The sequence below is a fragment of the Rhinatrema bivittatum genome, chromosome 15 (genome assembly GCF_901001135.1).
Source record: "Rhinatrema bivittatum chromosome 15, aRhiBiv1.1, whole genome shotgun sequence".
NCBI lineage: Eukaryota > Metazoa > Chordata > Amphibia > Gymnophiona > Rhinatrematidae > Rhinatrema > Rhinatrema bivittatum.
The window spans coordinates 59,833,157-59,856,346 of NC_042629.1; the positions used below are offsets into that span (position 1 = coordinate 59,833,157).

A 23,190-nucleotide genomic window follows, 5' to 3' on the forward strand; every position below is an offset into this window, starting at 1 on the left:
GGTAGAATATCTGGTACCTCCCTTACAGTCCCTGTTCCCAGAGAAGAGCGGGGACAGGGAAGGGATTCCATCTACTTTATGGTTCTGAAGAAAGAGGTATTTTCAGACCAATGTTAAAGCTGAAACAGGTGAATAGGACGTGGTTGTGGCAGTACTAAAGAGAAGAGTTTCTTACATTCCTGGATCTCTCAGAAGCGTATCTAGATATTCTGTTTCAACTGGAACTTCTGAGTTTCCTCAGGTGTGCAGTGCTATTAGGATATTTTCAATTTCAAGATCTTCCGTTCAGTTTATCCATCGCCTCAAGGATATTTTCCAGGGTTATAAGGGACGTGACAGCTGCTCGATGCATAAGGAGGTGTCATGGTTCATCCTTATTTGGGCAATTGTTTGTTTCGGGCTGAATCAGCAATCAGGTGCCAACGGTTGACATTCAGAGCAGTCCAGCTCCTGTGAGATCTAGAAGGGTGTTCAATTTTGCCAAGAATATGTTGGTCCTGACTCCGAATGTCTAGTAGTATCTTGTGATATATAGACGGAGAGAGTCTGATGGATGTTAGAAAAGAACTGCCAAAATTATATTGCAAGTTCTTTATCTAAGGCAGCAACCCTAGATCTAGTTCTGTGGGCAGAGGTGTGCATTCCCCTTTGATAGAATTTGCTTCGTTCTCATTGGAAGGCACATTCCCAGGTGCCTGGGGACGTTACACCAGTGCAGGCAGTTACAAAATAACCCCAAAATGTTTTGGTTGCAGATGTCAGCAGGAGATTGAGGATAAAGAATACCGGAACAAAGAACTTGTGCACAAGTTTAAAAAATTGGAGCATGAGTATGAAGAGCTGGTTGAAAGGAATGAGGAACTGGAGTCAGTCCTGGGAGAAACTCAAAACCGAAGAAAAGAAGAAAATGAACATTTCGAATGCGAGACTGAAGGGCTCAAGAGGAAGGTGAATGTCAGTTTTTTATTTTCCTCCTGTCTGACTAAATATTTTTTGGCCACATAAGTGTAAGGGATGTCCCAGGCTATTGAGAGAGGGGATGTTGATTGGATAGGGTTTCACCCTGAACCATGTAGTAGGCTAGCAGTTCAAATCAAGGGTTGGGAGATCTCCGTGAGGAGGTTAGCTTCATGGTGGGTGATGGGGAATGGGCGCACTTCTTATTGTGCCCCTCCCATTTCCATGGGAAGGGAATGAACTTGTGGGCAGAGTAATAGCCTGGGAACCCCCCCCCCCCCCCACGATGGTAAGTTTTCAATAGGGCACCTAACAGCAAAGTTATGCATACAGAGAACAAGGCAGCTTTCAAACACAAGGTACCAGCCCAGGGGAACTGGTTGCAATGCTCAGACGTTTTATATAACAGTAACTTGGTGCCTGGACTGGTAAAAGCTATCCATATCTGCTCCAGAAATAATAATTTGGGGATTTATAGCCCACCTTTCCTTAATATGAAATGCCCTACCAGTCCATCTTTGTAATAGCAAGGAAACCAAGGCCTTTAAGAGGCTTTAAAATCATGCTTTTTAAAGAAGCATTCAAAACTGTTAACTCCACTATAGTAAGGCAGATAAAGCACAGTTGATTGACTGTTTATTAATATGAATATTATTGCTTGATTAAGATATATTTTTGTGTCTGTGGGATTGTATTTATATTCTTGTTTTATTTTATTATGATGATATTTTGTAACTTGCCCCGAGTATAGGAGGGCGCGAGCAAGAAATACTCAGCAAATGAAAATGACATGAAATAATGCTAAAGGTGACTTACAGCATTTTTGGTCCAGAGAGCAGCTACTAAAATGGTCAACAGACTTCATCATAAAGCATATGGGTACAGACTTAAAGACCTAAACATGGAATGAAGGGAAAGGAGAAATATGATAGAGACATTGAAATACCCCCAAGGAATAAATGCATAGGAGGTGGGTCTCTTTCAATGGAAAGGAGGTATCCTGGGATGAGAGAGAGTAATCTAAGGAAGTATTTCTTTATAGAAAGGGTGGTGGATGCATGGAGGTGGTGGAGATAAGGACTGTATCAGAGCATAGTGGATCTTTAAGGGATAGGAGACAGGACTAGAAAGCTAAGCAGGAGATGTGGATGGGCCCCTATAGTCTTTATCTGCCGTAATGTTCTCTGTTTCTATGTATTAATTCATATACAGTAAGTCCCTTCCGCAAAGAGCTTACAATTTCTATGGATTCCTGAGGCAACGGGAGATAGTGACTTGCCCAGGATCACTAGGCATGTCGGTGGGAGAAATGGGATTTGATCCCTGGTTTTCAGCCCATTGCTCTATCCACTAGGTCACCTCAGTATAACGGGAAAATGCTGTTTTGTATGGCGTAGTGTTTAACATTTTAAAAAGGAAAAAGCTATTGGTTTTAAACTGATATGCACTGTTGAATTCTGAATTAATTTGCATTATACAAATTAAATTAAGACTTTTTGTTTCAGCTTTGTCATCTTGTGTTGAAAAGCATGTAATCCTTTTAAAATAGTGTTTCCCTGTACGTACCAGGATCAGTCCAGAAGTGTGCATAAGTAGCTTGTACTCATGTACATGCTATTTTATAAACATAAAAAATTATGCACACATTTTTCATTTTTTACACAAAAAGGGATGGTCTAAGGGTATTCTGAAGCGGGTCCAAGAGGTACCAGTGTAAATTACTATTGTATATGATTTATGGGAACATATTAAGTGACCTATTCACACAATTTTACTCCTGCAAATTTTCTAGGGCACTTTATATCCAACTCGTCTGTTCCCTGTACGTACCAGGATCAGTCCAGGACACCTGGGTTGTGACTCCGCACCAGTAGATGGAGACAGACTAAAACTTGTGGGCGGAGCCATATATGCCCCTGTGCCAGTCACAGCCCCTCAGCTTTACTCTGTCTCCAGTAGGTGGTGCAGGTGCGGTCACAGCTCCTCCCTGCCCTGGTTCTGGTACTCCGTCAGGGTTGGTTATTTCTTTTTGGTTTTAGGCCAGTTTAGGCTACGGTGTTTGTAATTGGGTTTTTTGCCAAATTGTCACTGACGTCCGTCCGCCCTGCCTCCCAAGGGGATTGAGAGGTCCTGAGGGGACTACCCCCCCTGGTTGAGGCCGCTGCTAGGGTCGAGGACCCGGCTTTCCTAGTAGCAGCGTCAGGGGTGACACCGGGGAGCCCGGTTCACTCACCCCTGCTGGATTAGGGCTCCAGGACCACGGACAGCGACAGGCGTTTTTTTGTAAAAAAAAAAAAAGTGTGTTTTTATTTTTGTGCCGGCTCTCTGTTTTCTTCGAGTCTGCTCTCGGGGGGGGGGGGTGCTGCTGGCAGGGGGGAGGCCGTTCGCGCGAATTTTATTTATTTATTGTTTTGCTGCCGTGGTCTCCTTCTTCGCGCCGTTTTCGCCGGCATGCCTCGTGGCTCGGTTTGCAGGGCCTGCGGCTCGGCGCGCGCGAGGCCTTTTGTGCTGCCTGCATCCCGGGAGATGAAGGGTCGTCCGGGGCGTCTCGGGGGGCTCGTTTGCGACCCGCGTGACCGCCGCCGAGCGGGGGGGGCGCGGTTGAGAGGCCCCAGGAGTTTTTTCCCGCTCAGTGCGGGAGCGGCGGCCATTTTGGCCACGGGCCGCGAAATGGCGCGAGAAACGGCAGGGCCTTCGGCCTTGCCTCCCGCGCTGTCTCCTCAATGAATCGCGGCGGGGGGGGTGTCCCTCGGGGGCCCCCCCCGAATCGCGGCGAGGGGGGGGTCCCTCGGGGGCCCCGGGGAGCCCCGCTGAGGTTTCTTCCGATTCTGGCTCCTTTTCTGAGGACTTTGCGCTTTTGCTGCGCAAAGTCCTGAAATATATGAAAAGCAAGTGCGGCCGGAGGGAATCCTGCAAGGCTCCACTGCTGAAGAAATCCAAGAGGCCATCGGGGGTTGCGGAAGTGCCCCCGAGGCCTCTTCCAGGGGGAAGAGGCCTCCACGTGGCGTCCCACAGGAGGCGGACTCAGATTCCTCCACGGGGGCAGACACTGATTCCCCTGAAGAGCCCCTAAAGGGGGCCGACAAGGTGGCAGCGGGCGGATCCGCTCCATCCGGCGCAGGAAAAGGATCACAGGCAGTGGAGGGAGACGATCCCAAGGTGGTCCGGCTCTTTCGCAGGGAGGAACTGCCACCCTTAATTCCGGCCATTCTCCAGGAGCTAGGTATAGAGGCCCCTCCGGTAGTGGTTCGGCAGGAGGCGAACATGGATCCGGTCCTGTTAGGCCTCACGGGTCCGGCAGTGGCTTTTCCGTTTCATTTTTCTTCAACGGACATCCTCTTCCGGGAATGGGACACCCCAGAATTGGGTCTGAAGGTCAGCAAAGCCATGGACAAGCTTTACCCGCTCCCGGAGGATGCGCTGGACCTTCTCAAACTTCCCAAGGTGGATTCGGCGGTTCCTGCGGTAACAAAGAGATCCACTATCCCACTCACGGGAGCGACAGCCCTCAGGGATCTTCAGGACAGGAAGCTGGAAGTGCAGCTTAAGAAGATTTTCGAGGTTTCCGCGCTGGGAGTACGAGCCGCCATCTGCACGAATTTCGCTATGCGAGCTAGATTGCGCTGGGCTCAAGTTCTACAGGCCAATGCGGATCTTTCTGCAGACGAGGCAGCGCAGGCGGATAGGTTGGAGGCGGCAATAGCATATGGCGCAGATGCTCTCCACGATCTGCTGCGCACGTCGGCGAGATCCATGGTGGCTGCGGTTTCGGCGCGCCGACTCCTGTGGCTACGCAACTGGGCGGCAGATGGCTCTTCCAAGGCTCACCTCTGGGCGCTGCCATTCAAAGGTCTTCTTCCTCCTGTGCCCCGCAGTGGCAGCAGCAGCAGTCCTTTCGGGGGAAGCGCTTCGGAAGGCAAGGGGGTCCCCTGGCGATCACGGGGGCCAAGTCTTCGCAATGAAAGGTGGTCGGCCCCTCTCCCGCCGCGCCCCCAGCAGAATGTCGGGGTGCGGTTGATGTCCTTTTGCGAGAGATGGCCCGGTGTAACGTCGGACCAGTGGATCCTCAATGTGATAAGACACGGCTACGCGTTAGATTTTGCTCGCACTCCAGCGGACAAGTTCCTTGCCTCGCCCTGCAAGGCCCCCGAGAAGAAGGCGGCGGTGCTAGACACCATCCGACGCTTAGAAGCATTGGAAGCCATTTCCCCCGTCCCGGTCAGCCAACAAGGCAAGGGCCGTTACTCCATTTACTTCATCGTCCCAAAGAAAGACAGCACGTCCAGACCAATTCTGCATCTCAAGGGGGGTAAACCGATGCCTTCGCGTTCCTCACTTCAAAATGGAGACGATTCGGTCAGTCATTGCTGCGGTACGGTACGGCCCGGCGAGTTCCTGGCCTCCCTGGATCTCACGGAGGCGTATCTTCACATAGGCATTCAGCCGTCGTTCCAAACCTTCCTCAGGTTCTGCATTCTAGGACGGCATTATCAGTTTCGGGCGCGCCCGTTTGGGCTCGCGACAGCTCCCCGTACATTCACGAAGGTGATGGTTGTGGTGGCAGCGCAGTTGCGCCGAGCAGGTCTCCTGGTCCATCCTTATCTGGACGATTGGCTGATTCGGGCGAGGTCCGAGGATCAGTGTCGGAAGTCGGTGGCCAGGGTCCTCCATCTCCTGCAGTCCCTGGGATGGGTGGTCAACTTCAGCAAAAGTCATCTGGCACCCACGCAGACCTTGGAATATCTAGGAGCGGTGTTCGACACGAAGCAGGGCAAGGTGTTCCTGTCGCACGACCAGGTGTGCAAACTACAATCTCAAGTACGGCGCTTATTGTCTCTCCGCCGACCGCGAGTCTGCGACTACCTTACGGTCCTAGGGTCTATGGCCTCCACGCTGGCGCTGGTTCCCTGGGCATTCGCTCATCTGCGACCATTACAGTCCTCCTTACTGTCCCGCTGGAAGCCCGGTCTCGGAGGACTTCCATCTCCCGCTTCCTCCAGCGGGACACGCGAGGTCCAGCCTACTCTGGTGGCTGGATCCCAGTCATCTGTCTTCTGGAGTCTCCCTTCTGGTGCCCGATTGGACAGTGGTAACCACGGATGCCAGCCTCTCCGGTTGGGGGGCGGTCTGCCTAGGCAGCTCGGTCCAAGGCCGATGGTCAGTGTCGCAAGCCCAGTGGTCTATCAATCGCCTAGAGACCAGAGCGGTCCGTCTGGCCCTACAAGCCTTCCTGCCGTTGCTGCGGGGAAAGGCAGTCCGAGTGTTATCGGACAATGCGACCACCGTGGCATACATCAACCGCCAGGGCGGAACAAGGAGCCCCCAGGTGGCGGAGGAGGCTCAGTGCTTGATGGCTTGGTCAGAGCTGCATCTCAGCAACATAGCAGCATCTCACATTGCGGGAGTCGACAGCGTTCAGGCGGATTTTCTCAGCCGTCATCGCTTAGATCCCGGAGAGTGGGAGCTGGGGGATGAAGCGTTCCTTCTCATTTGCGAAACGTGGGGTGTGCCCCACATGGATCTGATGGCCACGTGGCACAATGCGAAGGCTCCGCGATTTTACAGTCGACGTCGAGAACGGGGGGCAGAAGGCGTCGATGCGTTGGTGCTTCCATGGCCGACGGATGTGTTGCTCTACGTGTTTCCCCCATGGCCGATGATCGGCAAGATTCTACGGCGCATAGAGTTGCACCCGGCCAAGGTGATCTTGGTGGCACCGGAGTGGCCGCGCCGGCCGTGGTTCGCAGACCTCGTCCAGCTGGCAGTAGCGGCACCCCTTCGGCTCCAAGGAATGGCGGGCCTACTCCATCAGGGCCCCGTCTGTTTGGAGGATGCGGATCACTTCTGTCTCGTGGCATGGTTTTTGAGAGGAGGCGCCTGAAGAGTAAAGGTTACTCAGATGCGGTGGTGGCTACGTTGCTGCATTCCAGGAAACAGTCGACATCTCTGGCTTATGTCCGTGTCTGGGTGGTTTTTGAGGAATGGTGCGTGCAGCGTGGGGTGGACCCCACTTCGGCTTCAGTTTCCGACATTCTGGTGTTTTCTCCAGGCAGGTCTAGCCAAAGGTCTGGCGTGCAGTTCTCTAAGGGTTCAAGTAGCGGCGCTTGGTTGTTTGCGAGGTAAGGGCCGTGGTACGTCCCTGGCGCTTCACCCGGATATTTCTCATTTCCTTTGGGGAGCTAAGCACCTTCGTCCTCCATTGCGTCTCCCTTGTCCGGCTTGGCACCTCAATTGGGTTCTCTCCGCTCTATGCGCGGCGCCGTTTGAGCCCTTGAAACGCGTAACTCTTAAGGATCTCACTTTAAAAAACGGCGTTCTTGGTGGCGATTGCCTCGGCACGGCGTGTTTCCGATTTACAGGCCCTGTCCTGTAGGGAACCTTTCTTGCATATTTCAGATTCCGGAGTCTCTTGCGGACGGTTCCTTCCAAAGTTGTTTCGTCTTTTCACGTGAATCAATCGGTGGAGCTGCCCGCTTTGGTGGGCGGGGAGTCCTCCGTCCCAGAAGCAAGGGACTTAAGGAAGCTTGACGTGCGGAGATCCCTCCTCCGATATCTGGAGGTCACTAATCCGTTTCGGGTCACGGATCATCTGTTTGTCCTGTTCTCTGGTCCAAAGAAAGGGGCCGCAGCGTCCCGCACAACGATCGCCCGTTGGCTCATGGAGGCCATTGGTTTGGCGTACTTGATGCGGGGAAAACCACTTCCCGTGGGCCTGAGGGCTCACTCGACTCGATCTCAAGCGGCGTCTTGGGCGGAAGCGTCGCAGGTGTCGCCTCAAGAGATTTGCAGGGCGGCTACCTGGCAGTCGTTGCATACCTTTATCAGGCATTGCCGGCTGGATGTCTGGGCTACCGATTCCGGGGGTTATGGAGAGAGGGTACTCCGAGCGGGACTCTCTGCTTCCCACCCTCAGTAGGTTTGCTCTGGTACATCCCAGGTTTTCCTGGACTGATCCTGGTACGTACAGGGAAAGGAAAATTAGTTTCTTACCTGATAATTTTCGTTCCTGTAGTACCAAGGATCAGTCCAGGATCCCGCCCGCAGTGCTGCGCTGAAGTAACGGAGAGTCCGCTCATTGTTCTGAATTATTCTGTTCCGCTTGTTTAGCTCTCTCGGTTGAAGAGTCCGTTTCCAGGAGGGGTGTTTCTTTCCCTGTTCTTTTAGCGGTTTATAGCTAGTTTAGTTCTCTGGTTGTGTTCTACTTTGACATTACGTATGACTGAGGGGCTGTGACTGACACAGGGGCATATATGGCTCCGCCCACAAGTTTTAGTCTGTCTCCATCTACTGGTGCGGAGTCACAACCCAGGTGTCCTGGACTGATCCTTGGTACTACAGGAACGAAAATTATCAGGTAAGAAACTAATTTTCCTTTGTCTGCTATTGTTAGGTAGAAGGTCTGTGTGAAGTACTAAGAGGGTTTCAATGATTGAAGATAGACTGGGTGAACTGGTAGAGGTATCAACAAACTGGTGATTTCAAGAACACGTGCATATTTTAAAATATATACTAATTCCAGGTATAAACAGGGTTTTATGCAAACAAGTTTTATATTTTTTTCTTGCCTAAAATATATGTACATATGATTATAAAATAGGTAGAAAAAGTATGATATTCGTGCTTGCTGAAATACATGGTATGGGGTGGACATGCATGTATTTTATAGTCTGCACAGACCAGAAATGTGCATTTTATAAAATACTATGGTAGATCTCCGGGTGCCCATATACACACACATTTGAGGCTGCGTGGAGTTCTTTGAAAGTTATCCTACCTGTTGGGAGAAGCCAACATCATACACACATCTGATGATAGTAATTTTTAATGCAGGGCGTCAGAAGAGATTTAGCAAATTTACAAGTATTTATAAAACCTTTTTTTTTTCGTTGGTCTACATTCTCCTGCTTTTTTCTTGTTCTGCCATATCTGATGAGCCAACTACGTTTTGGAGAATGGCAAAGATTGAATGTTTTTTAAGCGTATTTGCTACGTAAATTAATTTTTTTTTAAAGTCATGCAAGTGTATCTTTAAACTATAATGTTCTTTCATTAAGATAACAAGCTTAGAAGCTGAGCTATCTGAAATGCGAAGAAGCAGGGAAGAATTGTGCTTTCAAGATCAAGAAACAAATTCTAATATTGTGAAGATGGAAGCTTTACAACAGGTGGGAAATGAGCAATAATTCTAAACATTTTGGTTCTTGGGGAAAAAAAAGAAGTAAACGAAAATCCTGCATCTACGTAAATTTTCCAGCACATTTCAATGTGACCTTACTGAAAATGACCTAGGCTGTATCACATTGAGGTGATTTTCAGTAGGACAAATTCGAGATGCATGCTTAGCTCTCATCCCACTCTAAGGAAAGGCTCCATACTTCTGGATGAATGGGTAGATGGATGGATCGAATCACTGCATAAGCCTTTTGTTGAAAAGTGCTATAAATTATAGGGACCTATTTCTGAAAATATGCCAATGAGATTAATTGGGCCTATTTATTAATGATTGATGTTAATGCTTGCTGTCATTAAATAGGCCCCATAATTTGGTACATTTTAAGAAGACTAGTAACAATAATAAAGGTAGAATTTAGCAGAAATACTGCTAAGTATACATTAAAAATAGATTGTATTTTGATAAAACTGCTGCTAAGTAAGGTGTTTGCCTTGAATGCGAACCAAATGAGTAGTGAACGACATATGATGGAATGTGTGGTTAGAAAAGACATCGTGTGTACATTGTAAGGCATGAGGCTAAATGTGGAACACAGAAAAGTAAGCTGCTTAGTTATTCAGAGTAACTAGTTACCTTACAACTTTGGGGCTAACATTCAAAACGGGGAGGAAACTCATATTTACTCTTGTGAAAACGCCTTTGAAAATTCCCCCCCTCAGGGCAAGTAAAAGTAGACGTGCAGTTTCACAGTGTGGAAAAAAAAAGGGATGGAACCAGGTTGGGGGCGAAAGAATGTACGGAGATTTTATTTTGACAGCTCCATGCAGGCTTTCACATGCATACGTTGCACCTGCTTTAAAGTAAGCATAAAGTACCCAGGTACCAGAGTACCTGCATTCCCTCGCTTCCTGCCAGTTTTCAAAGGGGAACTCCAGCAGGAGTTTCCTTTTGACAATGTGCACGCAAGCCCAAGAGCCTGCAAGCTTTGTGGGGAAATTGGAAACTGCTCTCTTCCCTCTATCGGGCCGATGCAGTAAAAGTGTGCGGGAGAGCGGGCGCTCCGAGGCGAGCGCCCGCTCTCCCGATGCATGCCCAGGCCACTCTCCTGGGCGAGCGATTCACTATGCAAATGAGGGCCCGCGCTAATGAGGCGCTAGGGACACTAGTGCTTCCCTAGCGCCTCCTTATTGGCAGAAGCGGCGGCTGTCAGTGGGTTTGACAGCCGACGCTCAATTTTACTGGCGTTACTAACTAATAGGCTCATCAACATGCATTTGCATGTTGCGGGCGCTATTAGTTTCGGGGGGGGGGGGGGGTGTTGGCCACGCATTTTCCACGCGCTATTATCCCTTATTGTATAAGGGGTAAAAATATCGTGTCAAACGTGCAGCCAAACGGGGGCTAATGGTGCGCTCAGTCGAGCGCATCATACTGCATCAGCCCGTATGTGAGGTAATTTTCATTAGCCTGGGTTATGAGCAAAGTTCATGGTCTATTTTAGCCTGTGCACATTGCACTAGTTCTCAAAGTGAAACAACTCATGTTTCTCTTTGAAAATAATCAGGTGCAAAATCTGTCCATGCTGGGAACCTGTGTAATGGGATTACTTAGCATGTGTCCGACTACCTTTTGAACTCCGAGTTCTCGCATGACTACAGTAATTGTGAGAATATACAGAGACACAGGCCTCGGGTTAAAGGTGTACTTTTATTTATTTATTTATTTATTTGTGTTTTTCTATACCGGCATTCACGGAAGTTCGTATCATGTCGGTTTACATAAAACAAGGGGTGAGCAATACATTATAACGTACATAGCTTTATCTCTGACACAGCTACAACCAGTCACATCTCTGAGGTTAAAGGTTAACCTGTCCCTGACATAATTAAAAATAGCTGGTGACATGTCCCAGCAGAGAACATTCCGTGTGCTATGTGGCAAAAAGCTACCCTGGGGATTTCAAGGGGAGGGAATAGGCACCCCTCCCCCTCCTCTGAAACACTTCGAGGCTACACAGCATAAGATAAAAGACTGACTCAGACAAGATAGAAAGGGGAGAAGAAATAAGGCAGAAGATAGATGGACTAACACACATATATGCTGTGACCTGTACTCTTCTATACATAAGGGATATTTTACATTGTATCATTATTATTCCTACTATGTATATTTCTTCTTGCATTATTTTCATAACTGGGCACATATAAATAGCCATTGTCCTGGGATGTTGTGTGAGCCTAATGTGCAGTGTATGGTATGAAGTGAACCAAAGCCTATCAGAGAGGGAAGCTGCTGGATTCGGACTTCTTTGTGCTTAGGTGGGTGTTTGCTCCGCCCACACACACACACACACACACCATGTCACGGAACAACCTGCGTGGCTAAGCAGGGGTAAAATAGCACATATACAAGTGGAAATCTCATGCTCTCAAGCTGTTTTCCTCCCCTGACCTAAGCAGGCCTATTGAAATGCCTCCTTTTAATGTGGTTAAAGGCCCACTTGCTGTGTCAACTACGCATACTTTTAAATGCATCTGAGGAGGTTGGTTTTCAGTCGAGCCATTTTATTTAGGTTCCTGCCTTCTGAAATGTACCCTCTGTGTGTGTCTCAGTTCTGCGGGCTTATCTAACACAAAATACTCTTTTGCATAGATGTTGAAAAACAGTCAGGAGAATATTGAAATCCTTGATAGCAGATTGTCAGAAGAAAAAGCATGGAGACAACAGCTTGAATCCGATCTTGAAACTGCACAGAAAGCTCTAAGGGCTGAAAAGGAAGTAAGAGAACATACACTTGTGAGATGAATTTTCAAAGATCAGCAAGTTGTGTGTCTGAGTGAGATTGTATGCATATAAAGTTTTTTTTAGAGTAAAAACAATAGGATTCGGATGATCAAACGAAGCCCTTTATTATATGCCCGACTCTGGCCGAGTTTCGCTCGTAGAGCTGCCTCAGGGGCAATTCAATTGGCAGGACTTAAAAAATGCCTGCTGGGCTGCTGTCACACTGTCACAAAATCACGTATGGATAAACATTAGTTCCTGCGGAATGCATCGACGATAGCAGATTGTTGATGCATTCCGCAGGAACTAATGTATATCCATACGTGATTTTGTGACAGTGTGACATTGTGACAGCAGCCCAGCAGGCATTTTTTAAGTCCTGCCAATTGAATTGCCCCTGAGGCAGCTCTACGAGCGAAACTCGGCCAGAGTCGGGCATATAATAAAGGGCTTCGTTTGATCATCCGATTCCTATTGTTTTTACTCTAACACAGCCAACTGGATCGGCTTCCGCTTTGTTTTTTGGATCTATAAAGTTTTTTATGCAGCAAATGAGGCGTTTGAATCAGTATTAGAGGTGTGCAAAAGCATCTGAATGTCACATTTGGACACACAAATGGACTAGCTAATTAGATGCTGTAACTTTATCCGATTTAAATGGCTAAGTATGAGCTTTGCATGTCTGGTGCAAGGTCACATCTCTAGAACATCTACATTTATGGATATCCAACATGTCTTTTTGGACATTTGTGTGCTTTAAAATTTACTAGGTGTGAATAGGATTTTTCAAGATACGGACATTGCGCCATGTAAGATCTATACTGGACAGAAATGATTTCCGTACCTTAGTACAGTTTTTTGTACTTTCAACGATCGATTACTGTAACGCAGTATTTATTGGCCTTCCCGTCTCAAGCATATGAGTACTGTGTGTCTTACAAAACCCGGCAGCCTGTTTAATAATGCTCACTCAACCCTGGGATCACTTTAGAAGTCCCCTCTATTAGAGCCTTACATCTGAAAGAATCCAGAAGCCGGGGCTTTCTCCACTCTTGGCCCAGTGATGTGGAATGCACCAATCTGTGCAGCAAGATTGGCTTGCACGTGAGAGAGAGGTTTTCTCCCACAACATCTGCGGATCTTACCAGACACAAAAGAATTCAAGAAAGCCCTTACCACACACTTATTCATAACTGCCTTTTCCTTAATAACAGCTGACAGCTGATCGCCACCTCAGCACAGTCCCTTACCAACCGTATCCCTCTCTCTATAGCGTAGCATTTACTCTTTAGGCCTCAGCTGCATCAAAACATGTCTGGCACTGCAAACGCAGCAATTAGAATTTAGAAGAGTTTGTTTTTACCATTAGACTTGTATGATATTATTGTTTTTTATCTGTGTTATATAGGGTTACCTGCCCTGACCTTTGTAGGGGGTGGGCTATAAATAAATAATCTTCTGTTATCTATTTTGTAACTAATTTTTGGTGTAAAAACACAGAACTTAGAAAAAGGGAAGAGAGTGGAACAAGGAAACTATAACTGAATGGTGGGAGCAGTATTTGATTACAGAGGGAGGAACAGGAATGATAGCTTTGAATTCTGCCATTTGTTTCTCATGTAGTTTGCAAAGCAGCTCACGCAGAGATGTTTTGTTAAAAACTATTTGCATCAATAGTAAACTGCTTGATTTTTAACCAGGAGTTGCAGACCTCAAAATCTGAGATTAAATGTCTTCAAAATGAAATAACCGGTCTTAAAGAGACAGCCAAAGAACAACTACAAAGGGACAATCCTCTGCTAAAAAGCCAGGTGAGACTTTACCATGAGTAAGTCTAAAAAGCATGAAACACAGCGAAACCTACAAGTGTTCACAGAAAAGGATTTAGATACTGGAAGTCCTTGACTTAAGGCATTGAGAGTTAATACAATTTAGTTACAGCATTTCTAAATTGATACTTATTATCCAACTTACAACAATATTCCTTCTTTTCCTAAAGGCTGGTATAGGTAACAAGGCATTAAGCACATAAGTAATGGCTGCATAGAGATATGATATACAGATACGAGGTGGAGTGCAAGTAAATAGATAAGAGGTAGAAATAAGGAAGTAAGATACATTGGGTATAAAGTGCATTTGTAATTTTTCTGAAGTACAATTTATAAACAAGACAAAATTTATTGCAAAAAACAATGCTTCTCTTGGCATGGGAGAACAAAGAGTAGAATTAACCCAACACCTCCCCCAAACAATATTAACACTGCTACCTTTTTTGGGTGCAGGAACAAATATGTCCTTTAGCAAAGCTGGGAATATTTTATGGTTAGTGGCCTGAGCCAATCCCTCTCATCACAAAATCCAAGAAGGGTCCCCATGTTTACATGTATTTGTGGGAAAGACTCAATCCTTGTTACGTGATTTTTTCTCTACTTAGATTAACCAAGATTTTGCTCAGTCATTCTTCTTCTGAAGCCTGAGGGTTTTTCCAGTACCTTGCAATTATGTAGCTTGCTGTTAAGAGCAGATATGTACAATTTTCCTGCTAACCTGCAAGGGGACCGCTGATTCCCTTTTCTGCATGGATAAGCAGGACGAATCCAGCTGTACAAGTGAGTTACATCATCTCATGGCGCCAATACAGAATGCACTCTCTCTAGAGCTCAGAAAGATCTAGAAGTCTTTCTGAGCATGCACGGGTGTTTCCGCGTCAGCCTCCTCAGACCTTTTTCTTCTACTACTTAAGTGAAAGAATGTTTCCTCTTCACCCAGTCATGCCAGTCTGTTACAAATGGGTTATGCATACCAACCAGCAGATGGAGACAGAGATCAACGCTCACAGATGTCACTTCTTTATATACTTCTGCACTGACATTAGCCTGCCAGTAATCTCGGTCTCCAGCAAATGGTGGACATGCTTAACAGTGCTGTAGACATAGTTTCGCTGTCAGGAATGGCTCTGAGCTCCTGAGGTGACAGCTACGCTCCCTCCCTCAGTTGAGTGTGACCCTCAGGAAGGAATTGAGGGGGTTGATGCCCAGGGGGGCTCCAGAGGTGAAGGATCAGTTCCTCTCCCTCTGGTTTCCTGGCAATTTTACATCTCTCCACCCCATCCAACTCAGCCATTTTTCCCATTTCTTCTCAGCACCAATTCTCTTCTTTCTATCACCCTCTCCTGTCCTTTGTGGCTCCTGCAGTCTGGGACAGGCCTTGTTCACAGGTAGAGACTCAAAGTACCAAACACAAAAAAAGCCGTGTTTCCTGTTCATACCCAGATCAGTCTAGACTCCTGTGTTTTGCTTCCCTTCCAGCAGATGGAGACAGAGAAAGGTTTACTGACACTGCCATATAACCTGGTGTGCCACCTGCAGTCCCTCAGTATTTCTCTGTCTCCAGCAGATGGTAGAGGTGCAAATCCTCCAGTCTGAAAAAAAAAAGGATAAGATATTAGAGGATCAGGAGTTGGTTTAATTGAGAGGAACAGCATTTGTCACTACTGGCAGCATTTCACATTGCTGGGATAGACAACATCCAGGATTTTCTCAGTTGAAGGTGGCTAGGCCCCGGAGAGTGGGAACTATCAGAGGAAGCAATACGTCCGATTTGAATCAGATGGGGAATGCCCCACATGGACCTAATGACATCATGGCAGAATGCCAAGGCAGCATGTTTTTACAGTCACAGGGAGGGAGCACGGGGTAGAAAGCATCGGTGCTCTAGTGCTGCCATGGCTTCTGGGAATTCTGCTTTGTGTATTTCCTCCATGGCCACTAGTAGGCAAGGTGCTTTGGTGGATAGAGCAACATTCAGAGCAGGTAATTCTGCTGGCCCCGGAGTGGCTGCTTCGACCTTGGTTTGTGGATTTCGTCAATATTGCAGTGAATAGGCCTCTAAGGTTCAGTTGCCTATCGAGGCTTCTTCACCAGGGTCTGATATTTTCGGATGAGGCAGCTCACTTCTGTCTTGCAGCTTGGCTTTTGAGAGGAAGCTTCTCAGATGGAAGGGTTATTCTGAGGACGTTATCTCCACCTTACTACAGGCTAGAAGACCATCCACATCCTTGACTTATGTGAGGATTTAGAGGATTTTTAAGTCCTGGTGTACCGGGCAGGGAGTGCAGCCAACTCATGCTTCGGTTTCACGTATTTTAGCTTTTCTACAAAATGGATTAGTAAAAGGATTAGCTTTTAACTCCCTTCGAGTGCAGATGGTAGCTTTGGGCTGTCTTTGGGATAAAGTGCAGGGTATGCCCCTGGCAGCACACCCGGATGTAATTTGCTTTTTTCAGGGGGGAGAAGCATTTGCGTCCTTCAGTGTGGCGGATATGCCCCTCTTGGAATCTTAGTTTGGTTCTGAGAAGCATGTGTGAAGCTCTGAACCGCTGAACAGGGTGACTGTAAAGGATTAGACCCTGAAGGTGGTTTTTCTGGTGTCAATCTGTTCAGCCAGAAGAATTTCCAGGCTCCAGGCACTATCATGTGGAGATCTTTTTCTACGGATTTCAGACTCTGGGGTCTCATTGCGCACAGTACCCTCTTTTCTCCCGAAGGTTGCTTCTGCGTTCCATCTTAAGCTGTGGAGCTTCCGGATTTGGATTCATCTGCACCTCACGTGAAGGAATTTCAGATGCTGGATGTACGGCGGACGTTGCTGAGGTACATCAAGGTTACTAATAGTTTCCGTTTGTCAGATCACCTCTTTGTGCTTTGGAATGGTTCGAAGAAAGGGTGTAAGGCATCTAAAGCTAGGATTTCCCATTGGCTAAAAGAAGCTATTGCCTTGGCTTACTTTTGTAAGGGTCACCTCATAACAGAAGGTTTTCAGGGCTCACTCGACTCGCTCTCAGGTGACCTCATGGGCCAAGTGTCAACAGGTGTCTCCACAAGAGATTTGTCGGGCAGCTACTTGGAAATTGTTGCACACTTTTGCCAGACATTATCGTTTGGATGTCCTGGCTCTGGATTCCATGGGATATGGGGAGAGTGTTCTACGAGCGGGACTGTCTCAGTCCCATCCTGAGTAGGAAAGCTTGAGTACATCCCAAGGGTCTGGAAATTTCTGGGTATGAACAGGAAAGGAAAATTGGTTCTTACCTGCTAAGTTTTGATCCTGTAATATCACAGATCAGTCCAGAAGCCCCACCCATTGGAGGAGTCCGCTTGTACTGATATTTAATGTATAGTGCCAAGTTGTTGAGGGATTCAGTGATGTTCTCTTTTATTACTGTTGGAAGAGATTTCTGCCTTTGAGGCTTCATCTTTCCCCTGCTCGTTGTAGGGGATTTTGGAGTCTTCGTTGTTAGTGTTTAGTTTTAATCATCTTGGCTTGGGTCCAGGTCAGTACTGAGAACCTGCAGGTGGCACACTAGGTTATATGCAGTGTCAGTGAAACTTTTTTCTCGACAAAACCCAGGAGTCTGGACTGATCTGTGGTATTCCAGGAATAAAAATTAGCGGGTACAAGTCAATTTTCCTTTTTTATCTCAGTTTCCTCTTGTTTTATGAAAACTCTTTAAACTCAATATACGGGAAAGAACCTGTGATTCTGAAAGTACAACTGACTCATTTACTATGTTATGGATTGCTATTAAAGTAATTTTGCCAGGAAAGTTTCCAGTCTTTTTTTCCCCCCACTGCAGTTCCATTTGTGCCCAGAGTTAAAAAAAAAATAAAAAAAAATCCAATACCACTTCTGTCAGAAGTCAGAACTGGGTCTCCCAACAAAGATGTCACAGTGCCATCTCCATCAGTCAATGGGGGTGCTCCATGAATACCATTCTCAGAAGAAGCAAATGACCGCACTGTTGTTCCTTTCAAGATAGGGCACTCTGCTAGAGGTGGATTAGTCCCATTTGAGGTCCACCGGACAGGTAGCCCTCATGGACTACAAGCATCAAATGTTCCCTGCCTTCACACAGTGGACCCAGATTGCCTTGCTGATCTCCAGCACCTCCAATGGCTCCCTCTGCAGGCTTCAGTAGCTTCATTGCACTCTTCACCAAGGAGGCTCTCCATCAACACTGAAAGCTTCCTTAAAAGCTTGAGAGGTTACAATAATATCCAGTTGTCTTTGTACACTGATGTTTGCAGGTTCAAATTCCAAGTTCCCCATGTGGAAAATTGACTGTGGCACTGCAGCTTCAGTATGTGTGCTGATCCTTCACACACCTGCATAAATCTGTTAGTAGCCTAGCCACTTACACAATTATCCTCCATGTTTCCATAGTAAATTTGCCAAACTTATATAGCCTCTCCTACTATAATTGTCAAATTTATCATCTTTGACATGTGTGTCTGTGAAAGACCTTATTGTTTACAATTTTGACACTGCAGATTTCAGCACTCACAGGAGGATATGAAATGTTAAATACACGCACAGCAGGACAAAGAAAGATCGATAAGGAAACAGAAGAGCTTTTGTTAACAAGTGAGAAGGTAATTCAGGATCTTACAACCAAAGCCAGCTCATTGGAAGAAAAGTCACAAAGCCTAGAAAAAGAAGGCGAGATATTAAGGTACTTTTAAAAGAATGAGCATCAAGCATACGCTGATTTCACTATGATGTTCCTTTGTTCTTTTCTTTGAAGAAGGTGCAAAGTGTGTGTGGTGTGTGAAAGTATGCACAGGGATTTTCCTTTTACATCCTTGCCTCTTGCATGGGGGGAGGCTATATTAAAATGACATTTTTATGTGGGTAAATGCGCTTACCATGTAAAAACTTTAGCAAATTGCTGTTTTGTTTTGATAATTCCTGTTACCACTTGCTCTGCAGACAGGAGTTTCTCCTGCTTTAAAAACATGGCTTAGAAACATGAATTAGGTACAATTATCAAGTCTCAGCATTAGGGCTATTGAACAGGATCAGATATATTAATGTTTTAAGGAGGCTCTGGATTGCACTAGTTGGTTGAGTTTTTTTTGCTAGCCATAAAGATTGACAATTACTTTTGAAATGAAAGTTAGGCACCACTGGTCAAATTGTATAAGAACATAAGAAATTGCCATGCTGGGTCAGACCAAGGGTCCATCAAGCCCAGCATCCTGTTTCCAACAGAGGCCAAACCAGGGCACAAGAATCTGGCAATTACCCAAACACTAGGAAGATCCCATGCTACTGATGCAATTAATAGCAGTGGTTATTCCCTAAGTAAACTTGATTAATAGCCATTAATGGACTTCTGTAAGTATGGTTGTTGGAAGTAGACAGAACAACAGTGACAGTCTGAGAGATGAGAAGGCTCAGAGTATTTGTTCAACTGGAATTGTCTTCACCTAACTAATGAAGGCCTAACATATCACTCAAGTTTTGGGATCTTATTAACTTTTTTTAAAAAGTAGTAATGAATAAACTGCTTTTATGTTTTTCAATCTGTGCCAGCAATTGATATTGCAGAGTGGAGAAAATATGCTTATGGATTATGTAGATATAGATATGTCAATAAATGGCTTATTTGAACCTTGAAATATATTAGTACTCGCCTGCATTATTCTTAATTCAATCCAGGTAACATCTCCTTAAGCTTCCTGATGGATCTGTTTCACCAGTTCCGCACATCTTCCATTACTTTAATTATTGTGCTTTTTCCTTTTATTTAGAATTGTTCTATTTTATGTTTGCTGACATATTGTATTTACGTAGCATATCAAAGTATTCTTAATTAAAAAAAAATAAATTGTAATTCCCTGTACTTACCCAGATCAGGCCAGACTACTGGTTTTTGCCTCCCAGCAGATGGAGACAGAGAAAGTTTTACTGCCACTTAACACAAGGTGTCACCTTCAGTCCCTCAGTATTTTTCTGTCTCCAGCAGATGGTGGAGGTGCAAAGCCTGCAGTCTGAGATTTAAAGCTTTCCTTTTTTTAATTTTTTTTCAAAGCCTAGAACATCCAGGATTGCTTGCTTGCTTCCCAGGGGGTTGTTAGGTCCTGCTGGGCCATCCCCCCCCCCTGGTCTGTGAGGTGGACAAGCAGGGGGTTGGGGACCTTTTAGCGCTCGGTCCTTTATTGCCAAACAGGGTAGAAAGCTGGGGGTCCCAGTTCCCTCATCCTGAAGGAGGAACAGAGCCTACTGCTGGTCTTCTTTCAAGGGAAGTGTTATTTTCTTTATCTGCTTGTTTAAAGTTGTTTTTAAAAAAAAAAAAAAAAAAAAAGAGAGAGAAAGGAAAAGAAGGGGTTGCCGTGGGATGGCAAACTTTGCCCCAGTTCTTCCTCACAGGTGATCGAACGGCTCTGATCTTAATTTTCCGTTCCTCCGGATGTTTTATTTACTTTGCTGCTGCTCGACACCACATTTTCATGCCACAGCATGCAAGCGGATTTTCTGAGCCGACAACAGCTGGACCCAGGACAGTGGGAGCTGTCAGAGGAAGCGATGTCCCTCATCAGATGCAGATGGGGCATGCCGTACATGTATCTAATGGCGACTTATCAGAATGCCAAGGCCCTGCGGTTCTTCAGTCAAAGAAGAGAATGAGGAGTAGAGGGAGTAGATGCCTTAGTTCTACCTTGGCCGACAGACATACTGCTATATGTGTTTCTGCTTTGGCCGCTGGTGGGCAAGGTCTTGCGATGCATAGAGGTCCATCCAGGCAACATGATCTTTGTTGTGCCAGAGTAGCCGAGACATCCCTGGTTTGCAGACTTAATCAACCTAGCGGTGGATGCTTCGGTGTGGCTAGCTCATCTGACGAATCTCCTGCATCAAGGTCCCATATTTTCAGATCAGGCAGCTTGCTTTTGTCTAGCGGCTTAGCTTTTGAGAGGCAACGCTTGAGAAATAAGGGTTACTTGGAAGGGGTCATCGCTATTCACTTACAGTCTAGGAAGATTTCCACCTCCTTAGCATATGTGAGGGTGTACAGAGTTTTTGAGACCTGGTGTATGGAGCAAGGAGTGGATCCTATCCGAGCCTCAGTGGTTCATATTCTGGCCTTTCTACAAAACAGTTGGTAAAGGTTTATCCTTTAATTCCCTATGAGTTCAGGTAGCGGCTTTAGGCTGTCTTTGAGGTAAGGTTCGAGAGGCGTCTTTAGCTACACATCCGGATGCGGTGCGTTTTCTCGGGGAGCAAAACATTTGCATCCTCCGGTCCGGAAGCCGTGTCCCCCCTGGAGCCTTAACATAGTCCTTAAGAGTATGTGTGTGGCCCCTTATCATGAAGGGTCTCACTTTGAAGGTGGTTTTCTTGGTGGCGATTTGTTCTGCTCAATGGATCTCAAAGCTTCAGGCCTTGTCTTACAGGGAGCCTTTTTTTAGCTTTTTGGATTTGGGAGTTTCCTTGAGGACTATTTCCTTCCTTTCTGCTAAAGGCGGTGTCGTCATTCCACTTAAATCTGTCAGTGGAGCTCCCGTCCTTCCCTTCGGCGCCTCAGGCAAAAGAGTTGCGTCCCCCACCAACACCTTCCTTTTCCTCTGCTTGCTAAACGTTGTGCCTTCCCCAGTCTTTCTTCAACCTCCTTGAGTAATCTTTTCTAGATTGTCCAGGCCCCTTTCCCCCACAATCTTCTGTCTCCCACAATTTTCACTTTAAAAGAGAGAGGGGATCATGAGGGGGGAGGACGAGAGAGACGATCATGGAGGCTATTTCCCCACATAATAGTATCTGGTATTTGCAAAAGGTGGGGAGTGCATAAGGGGCTTCTGAAAATAATCCTTGGGAATTAAAGCCCCGTGTCTGCCTCAGCATTTAGGATGTGCTACACTCGTAAATTAGGTGAATTCAGAAAAAGAAAGTTTTCACATTTACATAGTCATTACATTAAAATGTAAACACAGGAGCTATGATTAAATACAATTTCCAGATGTAAAAGGTTTAAATATTTTGAGACTCGTTTTTAAAGTCATTTCTTTGAGTAAAAGAGCATTTTTTTACCTGCAGAAATGGGGACTTGGAAAAATGCCTGGCCCTCCATATGGGCAAGATTGCTTGCTGTGTTCTGTGCAAGTAATTTTGTTCACGACTGGAAAATTACCTGCAGCGGAAGCCGGCACAAATCTCTATGGGTAATATTTCTTGGGACAATAAAGCAAAACTAACTGTGTAATTTAGCTTTGATTGCTGGTGCAAACCCCGCAGCTATTTTTGATTATTGCTCCCTTCATACCTTCTCTGGGAGTGTTGCACATTCTCTCCAAAGAGAAGACTTGAATCATGCTGGGTCTTGTACAGTCTTTCAAGATTGCAGTGTTATCAGTTTAGCAGTCTCATAGGTATTCTGCTTTTTTTTTAACTTTTTTTTTAAATTTATTTGCACATTCTTGATCACTCCTTTTTCATTGATTTTAATTCTAGTGCCGAGCTAACAGAAAGTAAAAAGAAGACAGAAATTCTCCAGGGACAGCTGAATGAAAGCATCGTAGAAAAACAAGCAGCAAGGGAGGAGAATGCTCAGCTGAAACAGGAGGTCAGCCGCACAAGGCAACAACTTCGCAGCATGGAGGAGGAAGTTGTACAACTCAAGCAGGAAATCAATGCAGCAAATCAGTATCGGGAGCCGCAGATGTCTGGAGCTGGAACGAACAGCATCATCAAACTGGTACGTGCAGGAAAAGAATCTGAACAGATAGTGATTCAGCCATTTTTGCTAATGACAGTCAGTTATTCACACAGTTCAGGATACAGTCTTCCCACAAAGAGATATGGACATCCTTGGGTAGGGGATGATTTGTGGCAGATAAGATTTAATGTAGAAACGTGCATGGTGGTTCCCCAGACTACAAAGAACAGACTTGTAGAATACAAAGTCATTGGGTTTGTGCTTTCTGCTGCCTTTGGGAATTTCAGTGGGCGATAAGTTAAGAATGAACATTCAAAGTTGGTGGCAGCTAATTTGGCTGGGCACATATGAATTAAACTGGTTGGAACCCAGTGCTAACTTTATCTTGCCTTGTTAGGACATGTCTTATTAGTCCAATGCTTGCACTTTTGTACAGCATCACTCTGGAGAGACAATATTTCGGCAGCAGCAGGAGGAGGTGAGACAACTACGTCAGGATCTCCACAGAGTGCAGAACGTGTGCAGTTCAGCCGAAAAGGAGCTCCGGTATGAGAGAGAAAAGAACCTAGACTTAAAGAAGCATAATCTCCTACTTCAACAAGAGAACACGAAGGTAATGTACATTATCTTGCCCTAACAATAAGGGTACACAAAGGAAGCGCACAATATCCCGCCCCAATAACAAGGGAACGGCCAATATCCCACTCCAGCTAGCAAAACCTGAAACAGATAGGATGAGGCAGTCTAAAATTAGCAGAAGCAGTGAAAACGTTATCCCAAGCAC

The 23,190-nt window shown here is 46.0% G+C and overlaps 1 protein-coding gene across 2 annotated transcripts in view; it reads left to right on the plus strand.

Moving 5' to 3' along the window:
* The window catches only part of CCDC30 (coiled-coil domain containing 30), an 83,958-nt gene that overhangs the window by 27,483 nt on the left and 33,285 nt on the right, over positions 1-23,190 (plus strand). For both annotated transcript variants that reach the window (XM_029578994.1, XM_029578995.1), the window contains exons 10-16: positions 756-948; positions 9,012-9,122; positions 11,783-11,908; positions 13,615-13,725; positions 18,244-18,425; positions 22,202-22,445; positions 22,843-23,019. In XM_029578994.1, coding sequence (XP_029434854.1) covers positions 756-948; positions 9,012-9,122; positions 11,783-11,908; positions 13,615-13,725; positions 18,244-18,425; positions 22,202-22,445; positions 22,843-23,019 — 1,144 coding nt within the window. The remainder of the gene's footprint in view (positions 1-755; positions 949-9,011; positions 9,123-11,782; positions 11,909-13,614; positions 13,726-18,243; positions 18,426-22,201; positions 22,446-22,842; positions 23,020-23,190) is intronic.